This window comes from Narcine bancroftii, chromosome 3 (genome assembly GCF_036971445.1).
Source record: "Narcine bancroftii isolate sNarBan1 chromosome 3, sNarBan1.hap1, whole genome shotgun sequence".
Lineage (NCBI taxonomy): Eukaryota > Metazoa > Chordata > Chondrichthyes > Torpediniformes > Narcinidae > Narcine > Narcine bancroftii.
This window is the reverse complement of record NC_091471.1, coordinates 202,773,078-202,793,587: the sequence shown is the minus strand read 5'-3', so window position 1 is coordinate 202,793,587 and position 20,510 is coordinate 202,773,078. Positions and strand designations below refer to the sequence as shown.

The 20,510-nt window shown below is 38.9% G+C and overlaps 1 protein-coding gene across 5 annotated transcripts in view; it reads left to right on the top strand.

Moving 5' to 3' along the window:
• Positions 1-20,510, top strand: part of anapc10 (anaphase promoting complex subunit 10) — a 63,533-nt gene that overhangs the window by 15,874 nt on the left and 27,149 nt on the right. Inside the window, exons 2-3 of one of the 5 annotated variants that reach the window (XM_069926314.1) lie at positions 7,043-7,182; positions 15,898-15,944. The exons of 2 other annotated variants lie outside the window; for them this stretch is intronic. In XM_069926314.1, coding sequence (XP_069782415.1) covers positions 7,052-7,182; positions 15,898-15,944 — 178 coding nt within the window. In that variant the 5' untranslated portion in view covers positions 7,043-7,051. Of the gene's footprint in view, positions 1-7,042; positions 7,183-15,897; positions 15,945-20,510 lie in introns of those variants that run through there. 2 more of the 5 variants (XM_069926316.1, XM_069926313.1) reach the window with 2 other exon arrangements.

The following is a 20,510-nucleotide window of genomic DNA, read 5'->3' as shown; positions in this document are numbered from 1 at the left end:
ATGAGGGCGAATAGCAGCTGCATGGTGCGCGCAGCTCCCGGGATGAATTGGTTGTAGAAGTTGACCATACCTGCAAACTCCTGCATCTCCTTGAGATTGTCCTGATGTGGGAACTCCTTGATAGCGGTGACCTTCGTAGCGGCGGGCGTGGCTCCCTCGGCCTTGATGATATGGCCCAGGAACTGCATGGACTCTTTCCCAAACTGGCAGCACTTGGCTGGGTTGATAGTGAGGTCGAAGTCGGCCAGCTGGAAGAAGAGGGTGCGCAGGTGGGCCTTGTGTTGCGCCCGATCCCTGCTGGCAACGAGGATGTCGTCTGAGTAAATGAAGACGAAATCCAGGTCCCTGCCCACTGAGTCCATGAGGCACTGGAAGATCTGAGTGGCGTTCTTGAGCCCGAACAGCATGTGAAGGAATTCGAACAAGCCGAAGGGGGTGATGATGGTCGTCTTGGGTATGTCCTCAGGGTGCACCGGGATTTGGTGATACCTGCGTACCTGGTCAACCTTGGAGAAAACCCTTGCACCATGCAGGTTGGCCGTAAAGTCCTGGATGTGAGGGATGGGGTAACGGTCAGGAACTGTCGTCTCGTTGAGCCGTCAATAGTCTCCGCAGGGGTGCCAGTCACCGGAGGCTTTCAGGACCAGGTGGAGCGGCAAGTCCCACAGGCTGTCGGACCGCCGAATAATCCCCAGCTCCAACAGATGTGAAAACTCCTCCTTCGCCAGCTGGAGCTTGTCAGGCGGTAGCCGGCGTGCCTTGGCGGGAGCCAGTGGGTCCTGGGTGGGGATGTGATGGAGCACCCCATGACGCAGCGAGGCAGTGGAGAACTGTGGCTTGAGGAGGGTCGAAAACACGTCCAGGATTCACTGGAACTCATCTCTGGGCGTACTGATTGTGGCCATCTGTGGCTGCTCTGTGCGGGAGGCGTCAAGGCGAATGGCCTGGAAAGTACGGGCGTCCACCAGACGCCTACTCCGAATGTCCACCAGAAGCCCATGGGCGAGGAAGAAGTCAGCACCCAGGATGGCGGTCGGAAGGAATGAGACGGTGAAGCTCCACGAGAACTTTCATCGGCCGATCTGGAAGTGGACTGTCTTGTCTCCATACGTCCTAATCTCTGTTGCGTTGGTCGCACGGAGGGGTGGTCCTCGAGGTCGGTTCCTGGACTCAATGGCCGTGGCTGGGATGACGCTGATCTGGGTCCCATTGTCGACGAGGAACCACCGGCCGCTGACTGAGTCCCATAGGTAGAGGAGGCTGTGTCCTTGGCCAGCCACTGTAGCCATTAACAGCGGCTGGCCTGCTCGTTTCCCTGGAACGAGCAGGGCTGACGACACTTCCGAGCCTTGGCTCCCCAGCGCTGGTGGTAGAAGCAGAGGCCTAGAACGGATGCCATGCTCCTGGTTATGTTCTTGGTGGTCCCTACAGGGGCCAGATGGTCTACCACAGCACTAGGGACGAGCTTGCCGTGGTCATGTTCGTGTCTCGTGACTTGCTGGACCATCGAGCCCTCTGGGAATCGCTCGAGGCATAGCTCTTGGGCCTTTTGAGTGACCTTCCTCGGGTCGGTAAAGCACTCTTGGGCCAGTAACTGCCGGATGTCCTCAGGCAGATGATCGAGGAAAATGCGCTCGAAGAGTGGGCAGTTGGTGTGATCACCCATGAGCGCAAGCATCTCGTCCATCAGCTCTATTGGGGACCTGTCCCCACAGGGCTTCGAGGTGCAGCATCCGAGCGGCACGCTGGCGGCTAGATAGTCCGAGGGATCCGGTGAGCACTCGCTTGATGGTCTCGTATTTGTCTTCAGCAGTTGGGTGGTGAATGAGGTGCAGCACGTGTTTGGTTGTGGCCTGGTCCAGGGCGGCGACCACATGGAAGAATTTGGTTGTGTTGGATGAAATCTGGCGGAGGTGAAACTGAGCCTCCATGTGGCTGAACCAGTTATCCAATTCCTGAACCCAGAATTTAGGCAGCTTGATGGCTATAGCACTGATCCCAGGTTCGATCATGATGGGTTCAAAGATGTTTGAACAAGTCAAGGTCACCAATTGTAGCTACACTGCTACTGAAAGAACACACAACCAGACGGGTTGAGCTTAGTGAGTCGAACTGATTTATTGCAGGCTGCAGGGCTGGACGTACTCCCAGCCCGGACCTGGCTGAGAACCGCGCTGGGGGGCGCTGACTTCACCCGGGCATCATGTGGTTCCCTAGCGCAGGCTTCTGAGCCCTGTGCTGAGAAGAAGGGGAAACCCCCGACAGCGCCATTTTGGCTGGCTGCCCCGCTGCGTGGATTATAAGCGGGGCTGGTTCACCTGCTTAGTGCTATGCTGCCACACTTTATTGTATTGTATTCTTAGTTGAATGATTAATTATTTGTATTTGGCAGTCTTAACCACACTTTGTTTTGAATTTGTATGTTTTAATCTTTCTCCCATCTTCTTGCTTTATATAATTATTTTTCTTCATAGTGTCTTGCAGTTTTATATACATATTTGTAATAAATTTCTCAATAAATGTATCTGTAATTAAATATTCAAATTGGCTCTGCTCCAGAAGTTTTAAATTCATGCCTAATTTCTTTTTAAAATATGATTTAAGCTGATAATATGAAAAAATTGTATTGTTTGGTACATTACATGGTTATCCAACTGCATGAAAACCAGCAAGGTCAGGTCAGATACAGCATTGAGCTCTCTGAACCCTTCTCCATTAACAATGGCGTGAAGCAAGGCTGCGTTCTCGCACCAACCCTCTTTTCAATCTTCTTCAACATGATGCTGAAACAAGCCATGAAAGACCTCAACAATGAAGACGCTCTTTACATCCGGTACCGCACGGATGGCAGTCTCTTCAATCTGAAGAGACTCACACCAAGACACAAGAGCAACACGTCCGTGAACTACTCTTTGCAGACGATGCTGCTTTAGTTGCCCATTCAGAGCCAGCTCTTCAGCGCTTGACGTCCTGTTTTGCGGAAACTGCCAGAATGTTTGGCCTGGAAGTCAGCCTGAAGAAAACTGAGGTCCTCCATCAGCCAGCTCCCCACCATGACTACCAGCCCCCCCACATCTCCATCAGGCACACAAAACTCAAAACGGTCAACCAGTTTACCTATCTCGGCTGCACCATTTCATCGGATGCAAGGATCGACAACGAGATAGACTACAGACTCGCCAAGGCAAACAGCGCCTTTGGAAGACTACACAAAAGAGTCTGGAAAAACAACCAACTGAAAAACCTCACAAAGATTAACGTATACGGAGCCGTTGTCATACCCACACTCCTATTCGGCTCCGAATCATGGGTCCTCTACCGGCATCACCTACAGCTCCTAGAACGCTTCCACCAGTGTTGTCTCTGCTCCATCCTCAACATTCATTGGAGCGACTTCACCAACATCGAAGTACTCGAGATGGCAAAGGCCGACAGCATCGAATCCACGCTGCTGAAGATCCAACTGCGCTGGGTAGGTCACGTCTCCAGAATGGAGGACCATTGCCTTCCCAAGATCGTGTTATATGGCGAGCTCTCCACTGGCCACCGTGATAGAGGTGCACCAAAGAAGAGGTACAAGGACTGCCTAAAGAAATCTCTTGGTGCCTGCCACATTGACCACCGCCAGTGCGCTGGTAACGCCTCCAACCGTGCATCTTGGCACCTCATAGTTCGGCGGGCAGCAACCTCCTTTGAAGAAGACCGCAGTGCCCACCTCACTGACAAAAGACAAAGGAGGAAAAACCCAACACCCAACCCCAACCAACCAATTTTCCCCTGCAACCGTTGCAACCGTGTCTGCCTGTCCCGCATCGGACTTGTCAGCCACAAACGAGCCAAGCCAAAGAAATATTTCTCTGTTCAAAAGTCAAAAAGAATGAACCTAAAAAATAAAATCTTTTTATCCTCATTATACTTTTACTGTGCCAAATGCCAAAAAAAGTTATTAAAAGTAAAAGGATTAAGTTGATTTTGCATTAACATCATCTAAGGTTATATGATAATTCTTAATTCCTCTTTCCATACGAATTCCATCCCATACCTTCAGTAAATGTGTTAAAATTGGTACTTCTCTCTTTTTTCAAAAATTCATCATTCCATTTGTACAAAAGATATTCTGGGTTCGTTTCTCCTATTTTGTTCATTTCAGTCTGTACCCATGCTGTTTTTTCTCCAATTTGATAACAGGAGGACAGGAATTTTAATAATTTTTAAAATTAGCTAATCTTAGTCCTCCTAATTCAAATTTCCATGTCGGTTTTTCCATAGCTATTCTTGGCATTTTGTCACACCAAAGAAATTTTCTTACATTTTTATTTAATTCTCGAAAAAACTTCTCCGGGACTCAAATGAGTAATGATAGAAATAAATATTGTAATCTAGGAAAAATATTCATCTTGATACAATTTACTCTCCCTATTAAAGATGTTGGTAAATCTTTCCATCTTTTTAAATCCATGTCAATCTTTTTTAATAATGGCAAATAATTTAATTTGAATAAATTATTTAGATTCCAGCCAATTATTATTCCTAAGTATTTATCTATTTCTTTTTGCCACTTAAACTTTGACATTTGTTTACATTGTGTATAATCCCTATCGTTCATAGGATTACTTCATTCTTTTCTACATTTACTTTGTAACCTGATACCCAACCATATTCTCCTAATTTTTTGTTATGAGCCCAGAGGAATCCAGCAGCAATAGATAGTCACCAAGACAAATGGATACTTAAACAAAAGTTGCTTTTAATTATCTTTAAACATGAAAACAGGATCAAACTTTAACTTATTACTATTAACTTAACTAACCAAAATTAACCCCCTTGTAATTCTAAAGCCCTGATCTGTCCTGGATGTGATCAAAACCACATATGTGAATGATTTTGCAGCGGTTAGCTCCATATTCTTGACTAACTCACTTGAAATACCAAACAATCCCATGTTGCATTAATAGTATACATTCTATTTTTTATAGATCATAAAATATATACATATACATAGATCACTTATAGGTTAAACTCTCCTCCCCATTTAAACTCTCTCAAATTTTTTTTTTAGTCACAGCTAAACTCTTTCTGTCAGATAATCCATTCAAGTGTCACTTGTCGTTCTTTTTCAGGCACTGAATTGGCATACACATTTCCCTCATTCGGTTCTGTAAAAAAATCTGTTTTTCCCCTCTGGAACAAAAACTTACAAAACAGCTGGATGCCTCGTAGCCTTTCTTCCATAGGACATTTTAACTGCATCAAATTCTTTTCTCTTTTTTAACAAATCAGAACATATCAGGATAGAAAAAAAACCTTATTCCCATTATAAATCAAAGGTGATTACCTTCCTTTTGCCTATTTTGCTGCCAGTTCCAAAATCTTCTCTCGTATTTCATAAAAAAAAAATTTAACCAGTATTAGATGAGTCCTTTGATCAGACTGTGGCTTTGGTCTCAATACTCAATGTGCTCTCTCAATCTCCAGGTCTCCTTGAAATTTATCTGCTCCTAATGATTCCGGTATCAAACGTTTTAGGAACTTGTATGGTGCAAATGTTACTTGTCCCGTATGACATTTTTATGAAGAATTGTTGATTGAATTGAAATCCTCAAACATAGTTACTTTTGACCTTCTGACAGGAAAGAAGGTAATTGCACAATCACAATCAATTTTTAATTTTTAAAAAATATTTCACACTATGAACCATACTGACCAAAATACACACAAATATTTCCCTCTTGAATATACACAGTGTCATTTTCCCCCCTTTTCCCCCCTCCCTTTCCTCCCTCCTTCACCCCCCTCCCCACTCACTCCCCTCCCCACTCACTCAACGTTCATCACCTTTTAAACCAACAACCTGTATTTATTTATTTATTTATTTATGTATTTAAAAAAAATTATTTTTCACACCATAAATCACGTTAGCCATGATATACACTTTTTCTTTTTCACACATATACAGTGACTTTTTCTCCCCCCCCCCCCTCCCTCCTCCCAAGCCACCCCCCCACCCCCCCCTCTCATCCATTTTAGGTATACAATCTAGGTTGCATTAAGCCAGTCAGACAATGTTGTCATTCAACAAAAATACACCAGAAATTCTACTGAGTCCATTCTTTTCTTTTCTTCTCCTTCCATCAACTTAGGTAATGTTTGTTCCCGGTAGGTTTTCGCTATTGTATTTAATGTAAGGCTCCCATACTTGTTCGAATATTTCAATATTATCTCGTAAACTATATGTTATTTTTTCTAATGGAATACATTACACCGCAAAAGTTAAATAAATGGGACCCAACAGTATCTGATAGATGTTTTCGATGTAAAAAAGAAAGGGGAACAACAATTCATGCAATCTGGACATGTGAGAGAGTAGAAAAATTTTGGGATGATCTCAATCAGATATTAAATAAAATAACAGAAAACAATATACCAAAGAACTTCTCCTAAGTAACAAAAAATAAAGAATTTGGAATTGACTTGGAAGATGCACAAAAAAGATTTGTTAAGATAGCCCTAGCCGTAGCAAAAAAATGTATTATGTCAACCTGGAAATTGGAAGATAATTTGAAAATACAATGGTATATAGAAATGAATAAATGTATTCCATTAAACCAACAATCTTGATGTTATTTCTTCTACTAAAATTTTCCAAAATGTCTGTCTTCTGCATTAATTGATCTTTTGTTGCAGCTACTTCAGCTTGTACCTTCTGCATCTGTTCTTTAATACTTTGAACCTCAAACTCATTCCCTTTAATTTTTTCATCTTCTACTTTAAATCTTTTATCCACCTGCTGCATCATTCTTTCAATTTTCTCACCATTCTTTTTAACTTCATCTGTTAATACTGCCATAGACTATTTAAAAGTGTCCAAATATTTTTTTTGATTTCATCTATAGAAATAGAGAATTCTTTAACCCTTTCCTTCTTCTTCTTCATCATCGGTCCATGCTCAAAACTTGTTTCTTGCTCTTGCTGTTCTTCTGGTCCACTGGAGCTGGAAGCCCCTGAAACTTTTTTAAAAAACAACTACCTCTTTTTTTTTTAGTGTTCGCACATGCACAGAATCCCAACTTCACCCGATGTGGGCGGCCATTGTCGAGAGAGACCTTGGACAGCTATGTCCAAGGTCTTGCCGGCTCCAGACTTATCTTCCCTGGGCAGTACCTTCCAAATAGCTCCTGGAAGGTAGGTAGCCTTTCTTCTTTATCTTGTTTTTGTTCTATTGAATTGCTGTAACTGCTTTGTCTTTCTTTGGTGGCATTTTGACTTCTTCCATATACCTTTAAACACTTCTTTCTTCTATTTTTGTTAACTTTTACAACCTTTTTTGACTCTTTTTTTTTTCAACTTTTCTGAGGAGAGTTATCTAACCCCACGTCATCTCATGGCACGCCCCAGGTGAGCCACTTTCTTGAACCACTCCAGTCCTATAGATTTAGGCATGGTGGCAAAGAAAACATTTTTTTCCAAGTAAGGATGGCCTGTGTTGGAAAGGAACCTTCAGCCAGTTATGTTTTCATATAGCCCAAGGCTTTGCCACTTTTGGAGACAATTTTAGGAGTTTTCTTAGTGCTGTTCAAACTGTCTGAGTGGGTAACTGCAGAGAATGTTGTAGGTAGTACATGTTGTAGCCTCTGATAAATGTTTAGAACAGTGGATGGGGTGTCAGTCAAGAGGGCTTGTTTGTCTTGGTGTCAAGCTGGTGGAATGTTGCATTCTCAGAGCTACACTTAATAAAGCCATGTAAGTGGTGGGAATACTTCAGCGTATCAGGAAGTAGTTACCCAAATCACAACATTTTGTAGCCACTTTTGTTGATCCAGTTGATTATCTGGTTAATCCTAACCAATGGGATATTTGTAATTGGGTCAGTCTGTTGAAAGTCATAGGTAGGTGGTTAACATCTTTGTTAGAAAAGGTCATTGCTTGGTACTTGTATGGTGCAAATGTTACTTGTCCCGTATGACATTTTAATGAAGAATTGTTGATTGAATTGAAATCCTCAAACATAGCTACTTTTGACCTTCTGACAGGAAAGAAGGTAATTGCACAATCAATTTTTAATTTTTTTTAAATTTTTCACACTATGAATCCATGCAGTACAAGGAAACAAGATGCCAACAGTGGCATCTACAGTTACAGCTACAGTTTGGTAGCTGTAAGCCCCCTTATTTGTACCATTCTGTTAATTTATCTAGCGCTATCCTGAGTTTCCCCCCCTTTCCCTAAGAATTTCACACTATGAAAATACACACAAACATTTCCCTCTTGAATATACACAGTGTCATTTTCCCCCCTCCCTTTCCTCCCTCCTTCACCCCCCTCCCCACTCACTCAACGTTCAACATATATGATAAACTCATTAAACAATGTCATTACACAATGAAAATAAACAAGAAATTTGTGTCTTCTACTTTTACATACTGGGTCAGTTCATTTCGTCTTCTTCTCCTTCTGTCATTTTAGGCAGTGGAGGTCCGTGGTAGGACTTCTCGATTGTGTTCCATGTACGGTTCCCAAATTTGTTTGAATACTGTGATGTTATTTCTTAAATTATGTTATTTTTTCCAATGGAATACATTTATTCATTTCTATGTACCATTGCTGTACTCTCAGGCTCTCTTCTGATTTCCAGGTTGACATTATACATTTTTTTGCTACAGCTAAGGCTATCATAATAATACTTCTTATATTACTTAGAAGAAAGATCTCTGGATTTTTTGGTATGTTGCTTTTTGTGATTTTATTTAATACCTGGTTTAGATCTTCCCAAAACTTTTCCACTTTCTCACATGCCCAAATTGCATGTACTGTTGTTCCCGTTTCCTTCTTACAGCAAAAACATCTGTCTGATAATGTTGAATCCCATTTATTTTTGTTGGGGCATGGTGTTTAGTCTGTATAACCAATTATATTGTATCATGCATAACCTCGTGTTTATTATATTTCTCATAGTTCTGGAGCATAGCTTGCCACATGTTTCATTCTTTATCTTTATGTTTAGATCTTGTTCCCATTTTTGTTTGGGTTTACAGCTTGTTTCCTCTTTCTCTTGCAGTTTGATGTACATGTTTGTAATAAATCTTTCAATTATCATTGTGTCTGTAATCACATATTCAAAATTGTTTCCATCTGGCAACCTCAGCCTGCTTCCCAATTTGTTCTTCAAGTAGGTTTCAGTTGGTGGTATGCAAACATTCTATCGTGAGCTATATTATATTTGTCCTTCATTTGTTCAAAAGATAATAATTTATTTCCCGAAAAACAATTTTCTATTATTTTGATCCCTTTTCTCTCCCATTCTCTAAAGGAAAGGTTATCTATTGTGAAAGGGATTAGTTGATTTTGCGTCAGTATTAATTTTGGTAGTTGATAATTTGTTTTATTCCTTTCTACGTGAATCTTCTTCCAAATGTTGAGCAGATGGTGCAGTACTGGTGAATTCCTATGTTGCACCAGCTTTTCATTCCAGTTATATAGTATATGTTCAGGTACCTTCTCCCTTATTTTATCTAGCTCTAATCTGGTCCAATCTGGTTTTTCCGTTGTTTGATAAAAATCTGATAGGTATCTTAATTGTGCTGCTCTATAATAATTCTTAAAGTTTGGTAGCTGTAAGCCCCCTTATTTGTACCATTCTGTTAATTTATCTAGCGCTATCCTCAGTTTCCCCCCTTTCCCTATGAATTTCCTTATTATTTTCTTTAGCTCCTTGAAGAATTTCTCTGTTAGGTGAATTGGTAATGATTGAAATAGGTATTGTATCCTTGGGAAGATATTCATTTTAATATAATTTACCCTTCCTGTCAGTGTTAGTGGTAAGTCTTTCCAATGTTCTAAGTCATCTTTTAATTTCTTCATTAATGGCTGATAATTTAGTTTGTATAGATGGCCGAGATTATTTTCTAGTTGTATACCAAGGTATTGAATTGCTTGTGTTTGCCATCTAAATGGTGATTCTTTCTTTAACTTTGTGAAATCTGCATTATTTATTGGCATTGCTTCACTTTTATTTGCATTGATCTTGTACCCCGATACTTCTCCATATTCCTTCAATTTCTTATGTAATTCTTTTATTGATATTTCTGGTTTTGTTAAGTGTACTATGATGTCATTTGCAAATAGACTGATTTTATATTCCTTCTCTTTTATTTTTATCCCTCTTATTTTATTTTCTGTTCTTATCAGTTCTGCCAGTGGTTCCGTAGCTAACGCTAACAGTGAGGGAGATAGTGGACATCCCTGCCTAGTTGATCTGCTTAATTTAAATTGGTTTGATATATATCCATTTACTGTCACCTTTGCCAATGGTCCCTCTTATAATGCTTTAATCCAATTAATATATTTCTCTGGTAGGTTGAATCTCTGTAGTACTTTGAATAAATAATTCCATTCTACTCTGTCAAAGGCTTTCTCTGCGTCTAAGGCAACCACCACTGTTGGCATCTTGTTTCCTTGTACTGCATGGATTAAGTTAATGAACTTAAAGATATTGTCCGTTGTTCGTCTTTTCTTAATAAATCCAGTTTGATCTAGTTTTACTATTTTTGGTACACAGTCGGCCAATCTGTTTGCTAATAGTTTAGCTATTATCTTATAATCTGTGTTAAGTAGAGATATTGGTCTATACGATGCTGGTGTTAGTGGATCTTTCCCCGTCTTTGGTATTACTGTAATTATTGCTGTTTTGTATGAATCTGGTTTGTTTTGTGTTTCTTCAATCTGGATCATTACTTCCAGTAGAGGAGGTAATAATTTATCTTTATTTATTTAAATACTTTGTCTTTAAATGTTTTAAAGAATTCTACTGGGAGTCCATCCTCTCCCGGCGTTTTATTGTTCGGTAGTTTTTTAAATTTATCCTGTATTTCCTCAATTTCAAATGGTTTTATTAATTTATTTTGCACCTCTTGCAATTTCGGTAGTTCAATTTTAGCTGGAAATTCATCTATTTTGTCTTCTTTCCCTTCATTCTCAGTTTGATATAGTTGCTCGTAGAATTCCTTAAAGTTTTCATTGATCTCCGTTGGGTTATATGTAATTTGTTTGTCCTTTTTCCTTGATGCCAATATCGTTCTTTTAGTTTGTTCTGTCTTAAGCTGCCAAGCTAGTATTTTGTGCGTTTTTTCTCCTAGCTCATAATACTTCTGTTTTGTCTTCATTATGTTCTTCTCCACCTTATATGTTTGCAGTGTTTCATATTTTATTTTTTTGTCTGCCAATTCTCTTTTTGTTGTATCTTCCCTTATTGCTAATTCTTTTTTCTGTACTTGCTATTTCCCTTTCCAGCTGTCCCATTTCCCGATTGTAGTCCTTCTTCATCTTAGTTACATAACTTATTATCTGCCCTCTGATTAACGCTTTCATTGCATCCCATAGTATAAACTTATCTTTCACTGATTCCGTATTTATTTCAAAGTACATTTTAATTTGTCACTCAATGAATTCTCTAAAATCCTGTCTTTTAAGTAGCATGGAGTTTAATCTCCATCTATACATTCTCGGTGGGATGTCCTCCAGCTCTATTGCCAATAACAGGGGTGAGTGATCTGATAACAATCTAGCTTTATATTCCGTTTTCCTAACTCTCCCTTAGATGTGGGCTGACAACAGGAACAGGTCTATCCTTAAGTATGTTTTATGTCTACCCGAATAATATGAGTATTCCTTCTCCTTTTGGGTGTTGTCTCCTCCATATATCCAAAAGTTGCATTTCCTGCATCAATTTAACCATAAATTTGGTTACTTTGTTCTCTCTGCTAGTCTTTTTTCCAGTTTTATCCATCTTTGAGTCCAAATTAAGGTTAAAGTCCCCTCCTATCAGTATATTCCCCTGCGTATCTGCAATTTTCAAAAAGATATCTTGCATAAATTTTTGATCCTCTTCATTAGGTGCATATATACATTGAGCAAATTCCAAAATTCTGAATATATCTGACACTTTATCATTACATATCTCCCTGCTGGATCTATTATTTCCTCCTCTATTTTGATTGATACATTTTTATTGATTAATATAGCTACTCCTCTGAATTTTGAATTATATGATGCTGCTGTTACGTGCCCTACCCAGTCTCTCCTTAATTTATTGTGTTCCACTTCAGTTAGATGTGTTTCTTGCACAAATGCTATATCAATTTTTTCTTTCTTCAGTAAATTTAAAAGCCTCTTCCTTTCGATTTGGTTATGTATTCCATTAATACTTGTAGTCATATCGTTCAACATGGCCATTTCATACTTTGTTTACCTCTCATTTCTGCTTCCTCATCATCACCTTCCCTTCTTATCCATTTCTGTTTTTTTTTGAACACATTGTAAGACAACACTTATAAAACATAAAATATTTCCACTATTCCCACATCTAAAATTCCCTTAACCCCAAATGTCCCCCCCCCCCCCTCTGAGTTGCCCCTTGTTCCTTGCCGAGCAACCACATCTCCCCTCTCCATTTGGATTGCGAACCTGCTCGCAAGCGTCAACTGATTTCGCAGTGACTGTTATTCTCTCCCACCCAGCCCCCTCCAGAAAAGACTTTTATCTTCACATATAACAAAGCTCACCCTCTTAATACCCCCCTTACTTCCTTTCTTCCCCTTCTTAGTTCTTACTTATACATTATTTTTCTTCTTTATATGAAGTTTGTCGTCATTCTTGTTCTTGTTACATCTCTTCATCTCTCTGTCTGTTTTGCAGGCGTTCTGCAAATTCTCGTGCTTTCTCCGGATCCGAGAACAGTCTGCTTTGCTGCCCCGGGATAACTATTTTAAGCACCATTGATATCTTAACATAAATTTATAGCCTTTCTTCTATAGGATCGATTTTGCTGCGTTAAACTCCTTCCTCATCATCAGGAGCTCAAAACTTTTGTCTGTGTAGAAAATTTTTTTTTGACCTTTGTATTCCAGTGGCTTTTTGTCTTTTGTCATTTTTTTCATTGCCTTCTCCAATATATTTTCTCGTCGTATATCTCTGGAATTTTACTAGAATGGATCTTGGTTTTGTTGTGTCTGTGGTTTAGGGGCTAATGTTCTGTGTGCCCTTTCTATTTCCATTCCTTCCTGTAATTCTGGCATTCCTAGGACCCTGGGGATCCATTCTTTTATAAATTCTTTCATATCTTTGCCTTCTTCATCTTCCTTAACGCCCACTATCTTTATATTGTTTCTCCTATTATAGTTTTCCATTATATCCATCTTCTGAGCTAACAACTCCTGTGTTTCTTTAACTTTTTTATCAGATTCTTCCAATTTCCTTTTTAAGTCGTCCACTTCCATTTCTACAGCTGTTTCTCGTTCTTCTACCTTGTCTACTCTTTTCCCTATTTCTGTCATTACCATCTCTAATCTACTCACTTTTTCTTCTGTACCTTTTATTCTTCTTTTTATTCTCGTATCTGCCATTCTTTTACTGCATCCATATATTCTTCAAAAAATTTCCTATCTATGTACAGTCCATTCCCTTTATCTTCTATTTCTCTGTGCAGAGCTTGATGTTCTCCCTCCTCTTCCCCTGAGTCCACTCCAGGACCTGTGCCCTCTACCTCTCTTCCTTGTATCTGTGTCTCTTCTGACTTTCTTGTTGGGGTGTTTATCTCAGTTTGCTGGTTTTTGTTTTAATTAATGGTGTCTTGATGTTGGTCCTCTTCCTCTGGGCTGGTCATCTGCTGAGTCACTGATTTCCTCCCTCCCGTTCCTGTTATTTTCTGTATCTTCCCACTGGGAGCCCTGCTGTCGGGTCTTACTCAGCTGTTCCACTGCACAGCTGGTCCCCCCTCCCGTCGGTGTTGTCTTTGTCATGCGCGGTTGCACACCTCTGTTTGGCTCCATGAGCCATCCTTGTAGTCCTGCGTTTGGTGGGTCGCGACCCTTCGGGGTTTCCACTGACAAAAAGAAGATTGTATATATGAAAGTATAGATAAATTTGGTGTCTTTTGAGGTGGAAAACTGATTGTCAGTCTTTTTGAATAGTTTTCATATAAGATTCGTTGTAATATATTTTAGTAAATTAAGAGCTAGTTTTTCAACAGCCATCTCTTGTGTAACTGCATATGAACTTTTTAAAAGTTGGTAATTTTTCTGTTTGTTGTCTGGATATTTGTTCATGTACTACATTTCAGACTGTGATAACAGGTTCATTGTGATTTTCTGGTAGCAGTGGTGGAGTTGAAGTTCCAGGATGATTTTGAGATTACAATTTGGGTAATTCTACTCTGACATCTGTCCTAATGCCTCTTTTTGATTCTTTTGAATTGTGCCACTTCTATTATACAGTAAAATCCCTGCTATCCAGAATTCAAGCAACCTGCAGCCTCAAGCAACTAGCAAAAAAAATATAGAAATTAAATTGCTAAAGTTTAAAATTGGGCCCCCCTCCCTTCCCCTTAGTGGTGAGTTTGCCAATCACACAAATCAAATCTCAAGCAACTGGCAATAACACTTATCCAGCATCTAACAATCCCCATAGGTGCTGGATACCTGGGGTTTTCCGGTGATATAAAACAGTTGCATTTCCATTCAGGAAGGCTTCAAGTTGTCCTGTTGCATGTGTTTGATAGAAATGAGGAGTAAATTTTTCAAATGATTATCTGTACGTTTTCTTAAATGCTTAATCCTAACATCATTCCACTTAAATTGAATATTTTTTGACATTGTACTAATTCCATTACTTCACTTTTATCCCAATTTGTTTTATAACCTGACAGTCTTCCATAATCTATCAATTGCTTATAAAGTCTTGAGTTAAATAGACCAACACATCATCTGCAAATAAACTCATTCTATGTTCATAACCCTTTTAACTCTTGATCTATATGGATCATTTGTGCAAGAGATTTTATAGACAAAGCAAACAAAGCTGGAGACAAAGGACATCCCTGCTTACTTGATCTAGTCAAATTAAATGATTTTGATATCTGCCCATTAGTTATTACTTCAGCTTTAGGACTTTTATAAAGTGCTTTAATCCAATTTACAAAATTAAATCCAAAACCAAATTTTAGCTAAAACTTTAAATAAAAAATCGCATTCTAATCTTTCAAAAGCTTTTACTGCATCCAATGCAACTACAACACTTTGTGCTAAATGAATTGTACTTAATAATCTTACTTTATTTTCAGAAGTTTGTCTATTTTAAACAAAGCCTGTTTGATCTATATTTATTAAATCAGGAAGACAATTATTTATTTTATTTGATAATATCTCTGCCACAATTTTATAATCAACATTTAACAATGAAATAGATCTATTTGAAGGTGATTTTAATGGATCTCTGTCTCTTTTAGGAATAACCGTAATTTCTGCTGTTGAAAAAGTTTTTGGAAGAACTTGTAACTTAAAAACTTGTTCTATTACCTGCATAAATAAAGTAATAATTAAATCTTTAAATTCTTTATAAAATCTTACAGGGAATTCATTCTGTCTAGGAGACTTATTATTCTGTGAACAATTAAGTGCTTGCTTAACTTCTTGTTCAGTAAATCTTTCATTAAATATAGCATAGTTTTATCTGCTTCAGATTTAACTATTGTTCTTTAATAAAGGATCCAAACAAAGGTTAAAATTGCCTCCTACTAAAGTATTTTCATAAGCCTCCGCCAAATTTAAAAAAAAGTATTTTGTATAAAGTTTTCATCGTCTAAATTCAGTGCATAGATATTCAATGAAGTCCACTCCTCAGAAAAGATTTGAAAATTTACCATTATATATCTATCTGCAGGATCTGTAGCCATGTTCCAAACTTTAATCGGTAAATTATATTCTGTTACTTAAGAAAATAAATGAAGATTTGAAAAAATGGATAAACTTACCTATAACTTTAATTGGAAGTGTTAATTGTATTAAAATGAATATTTTTCTGAGAATTCAATACTCGTTTAAGACTTTACCAATTTCTGTACCTCAGGTTTTTTCAGGAACTAAATAAACAAGTTAGGAAATTTCTTTGGAAAGGTAAGATGGCAAGAATATCGTTAGAATAATTAACATGGAAATAAGAATTGGGTTGATTACAACTTCCTAATTTTAAGAATTATAAAAGGAGCACAATTAAGGTTTCTTGCTTATTTATTTGGAAATATTAAACGGTCATGCGTCGAAATTGAGTGAAATAAAATTGGAGAAAATATACCTGAGGAATTTATTTATAAATGGAAACCAAGATTAATAGTTGCTAATAGAGATGGACCTTTATTGAAACATTTAATTAGTATTTGGAATAAGGTTAAGTTAAAAAATGACAGGTCTTTTGTCACCAAAAACGCCATTAATTAATCCTCAAAATCTTTTCAAAAGATTACCCTTTTTTAAATATGGTAGGCTAAAGGAATTTCTAAAATAGAAAATAGTTATGAGAGTGGTAGATTGATGTCATTTGATCAGTTTAGAATTAAATATGATATCCCATGTAACACTTTTTTGTTATTTTCAATTGAGAGTTTATTTAAGAAATAAATTTGGACCAAATATGGTATTAAAAGATTGCACAGATTTAGAACAGTTGATTGTTGATGGAATTGTTAAGAAGTTTATCTCAATAGCATACATGAAATTACAAGAGAAAGCACCTAAATTAGGTTTATTTAAGTCAAGAGAAAGATGGGATCAAGATTTAAATATATTGATAGATCAACAAATATGGCAAAATTTATGTAAAGAGGTTATGTCTAATACAATTAATGTAAGATGTCGATTACTTCATTATAATATTTTACATCAGCTATATATTACACCTCAGAAATTAAATGGATGGAAATTGGACATATCAGATCAATATTTTAGATGTGGTGAAGATATTGGAACTTTTCTTCATTCTACATGGTCTTGTTCAAAGGTTAAACGTTTTTGGACCTCTATTAGTAAACTTTTGCAACAGGTTTCAGGTGTTGTTTTTCTGTCGAATCCTGAGTTACTTTTGATTGGGAATTTTGAAAATATAACTCCTAAATTATGTTTATCATATTTTCAGTTCAAATTTGTTAAATTAGCTCTGGTGATGGTAAAGAAATGTATTGCTGTCACTTGGAAATCAGATGTTTCAGTAACACTAGGAAGATGGCAAACAGAGATTCAAAGTTGTATTCCATTAGAAAAAAATACAGATAATTTGAGAGGTAAATATTCTATATTTTTACAGATTTGGAGCCCATATGCTAGAACATTAGATTTGAATTTATTAATAATTCCTTTGAATCCTCCAGACCAGAGAAGTCTTTCCTTAATAAATAAATAATGTTTTCTTGTGAAATATTTTAATCTTTGAGCATTTCCTAAAGCAATTCAATTCAATATATATTTATATTCATAATGCATTTAAGTTAGTTAGTTTTTGTTGTAATTTGTATAGATTTTTAGTGAGGGTAGAGGGTTTAGGGGGTTTAGTTAGGGTTCAGATGGGGTTCCTTTGTAGATTTTTTTTTCTTTGTACAAATCAACATGTATTTAATCAATATCTGTTACATTGTGATGGATGTTTCTTTAAATTTGTTATATATGTGTTGATCTTAAATAAAATATTCAAATAAAATGAGGAGTAAAACCTTGTATGCCTTTTGCATGGGGAAATCAACAGCATAATCATGAATATTTGGGATGTAAATTTTTCAATGGTTAAAAAAGTTTCCTTCTGATATTTGAGGAAATACAGGGACATCTCCCATCAATGGACATCACTAAATGCTATTTCAAACTCATTATCGCTTCCATATTGTTGGTAACAAAAGATCAATGACAAGTTGAGAATTTGTATAATGTCTTTAACATAGTAAAGACATTATACAAGATACGTAAAGAATCAACAAGAAATAGGTGCCTCTGTACTTGCATTCTGATTAAACCCATCATAAACTGAAAAATCGTAAGTGGGAAAAGAATACCACACCTATCGAACTTCATAGCCTAGCCTACCTTAAATGTGCTCAGACCACTTACCATTAGCCTACAGCTGGGCACATTTATCTAAAATAAAGCCTATTTTATAATTAAATGTTGAATCCCTTTTATTCCACACTGAAAAGAAATTTATAGCACTTGGGGGAGGGGGCCAAGGGACTGGCGTTTGGGGAAGATGGCTGGGTGACTGGATGGGGGTGGATACGGCAGCACATTTCGGGTGGGCTTTCCGAATCCAGAAGCACACTGTCCCCCAAGGGTTCCAGATAAAGGATTGTGTACCTGTACCATTTAATTTAAATGGTATTGCTTAAATGAAACTGTTGAATGTTGTTAAGCAATTGTGTACTTTGCTGTCAGCTATTAATTGGTGTTACTATATCCATAATTTTGGTTTAATTTATGAAATGTCCTTGCATGTTATCTTAGTTTGAGGCAGCAGGTGGTAGTATTATTGTGTTGGAGATAATAAACTTTGAGGAATAATTTTCTTGAAGTATTTGTGTTTTCAAAGTTTCTTACATTTGTGACTAATTACTTTCCCTAATTTATCCTGTTGTTTTAAATATGAAGTTGAATTGATTTTAATATAATAAAATTGATTCCTCTGTTTGCGCGAAAGCCGCACTGTGATTCAAGGAGAACATTTTCGGCGACACTAGGTATTATTCTATTTAGGAGAATCCTAGCGAAGATTTTGCCTGCAATGGAGAGCAGCGTGATTCCCCTGTAGTTTGAGCAGTCTGATTTATCGCCTTTGTTTTTGTACAGGGTGATGATGATGGCATCACAAAGGTCCTGAGGCAGCTTTCCTTGGTCCCAGCAGAGCTTGAAAAACTCATGCAGTTTGGCATGCAGAGTTTTGCTGCCAGCCTTCCAGACCTCTGGGGGGATTCCATCCATACCTGCTGCTTTGCCACTTTTCAGTTGTTCAATTGCCTTATATGTCTCTTCTTGGTTGAGGACCTCATCCAGCTCGAGCCTTAAAGGCTGTTGAGGGAGCTGGAGCAGGGCGGATTCTTGGACTGAGCGGTTGGCACTGAAAAGAGATTGGAAGTGTTCTGACCATCGGTTGAGGATGGAGATCTTGTCGCTGAGGAGGACTACTGACATGGTCTTTGCCCTCAGACAGCTCCAAGAAAAGAGCAGAGAACAAAACAAAGGACTCTACATCACCTTTGTTGACCTCACCAAAGCCTTCGACACCGTGAGTAGGAAAGGGCTTTGGCAAATACTAGAGCGCCTCGGATGCCCCCCAAAGTTCCTCAACATGGTTATCCAACTGCACGAAAACCAACAAGGTCGGGTCAGATACAGCAATGAGCTCTCTGAACCCTTCTCCATTAACAATGGCGTGAAGCAAGGCTGCGTTCTCGCACCAACCCTCTTTTCAATCTTCTTCAGCATGATGCTGAAATAAGCCATGAAAGACCTCAACAATGAAGACGCTGTTTACATCCGGTACCGCATGGATGACAGTCTCTTCAATCTGAGGCACTTGCAAGCTCACACCAAGACACAAGAGAAACTTGTCCGTGAACTACTCTTTGCAGATGATGCCGCTTTAGTTGCCCATTCAGAGCCAGCTCTTCAGCACTTGACGTCCTGTTTTACGGAAACTGGCAAAATGTTTGGCCTGGAAGTCAGCCTGAAGAAAACTGAGGTCCTCCATCAGCCAGCTCCCCACCATGACTACCAGCCCCCCCACATCTCTGTCAGGCACACAAAACTCAAAACGGTCAACCAGTTTACCTATCTCGGCTGCATCATTTCATCGGATGCAAGGATCAACAACGAGATAGACAACAGACTCGCCAAGGCAAATAGTGCCTTTGGAAGATTACACAAAAGAGTCTGGAAAAACAACCAAATGAAAAACCTCAAAGATTAGCGTATACAGAGCCGTTGTCATACCCACACTCCTGTTCGGCTCCGAATCATGGGTCCTCTACTGGCATCACCTAAGGCTCCTAGAATGCTTCCACCAGCGTTGTCTCCGCTCCATCCTCAACATTCATTGGAGCGACTTCATCACCAACATCGAAGTACTCGAGACGGCAGAGGCCGACAGCTTCGAATCCACGCTGCTGAAGATCCAACTGTGCTGGGTAGGTCACGTCTCCAGAATGGAGGACCATCGCCTTCCCAAGATCGTGTTATATGGCGAGCTCTCCACTGGCCACCAAGACAGATGTGCACCAAAGAAGAGGTACAAAGACTGCCTAAAGAAAGCTCTTGGTGCCTGCCACATTGACCACCGCCAGTGGGCTGATCTCGTCTCAAACCGTGCATCTTGGCGCCTCACAGTTCGGCGGGCAGCAACCTCCTTTGAAGAAGACCGCAGAGCCCACCTCACTGACAAAAGACAAAGGAGGAAAAACCCAACACCCAACCCCAATCAACCAATTTTCCCTTGCAACCGCTGATCTGCCTGTCCCGCATCGGACTTGTCAGCCATAAATGAGCCTGCAGCTGACGTGGACATTACCCCTCCATAAATCTTCATCCGCGAAGCCAAGCCAAAGAAGAAATAAAATTTATCATTAACACCAACTTTGGTATGGCTAAATGGAAACAAGGGGCACAGTATTATCAAATGACACAGTATAGATGGGAGCAAATATTCTG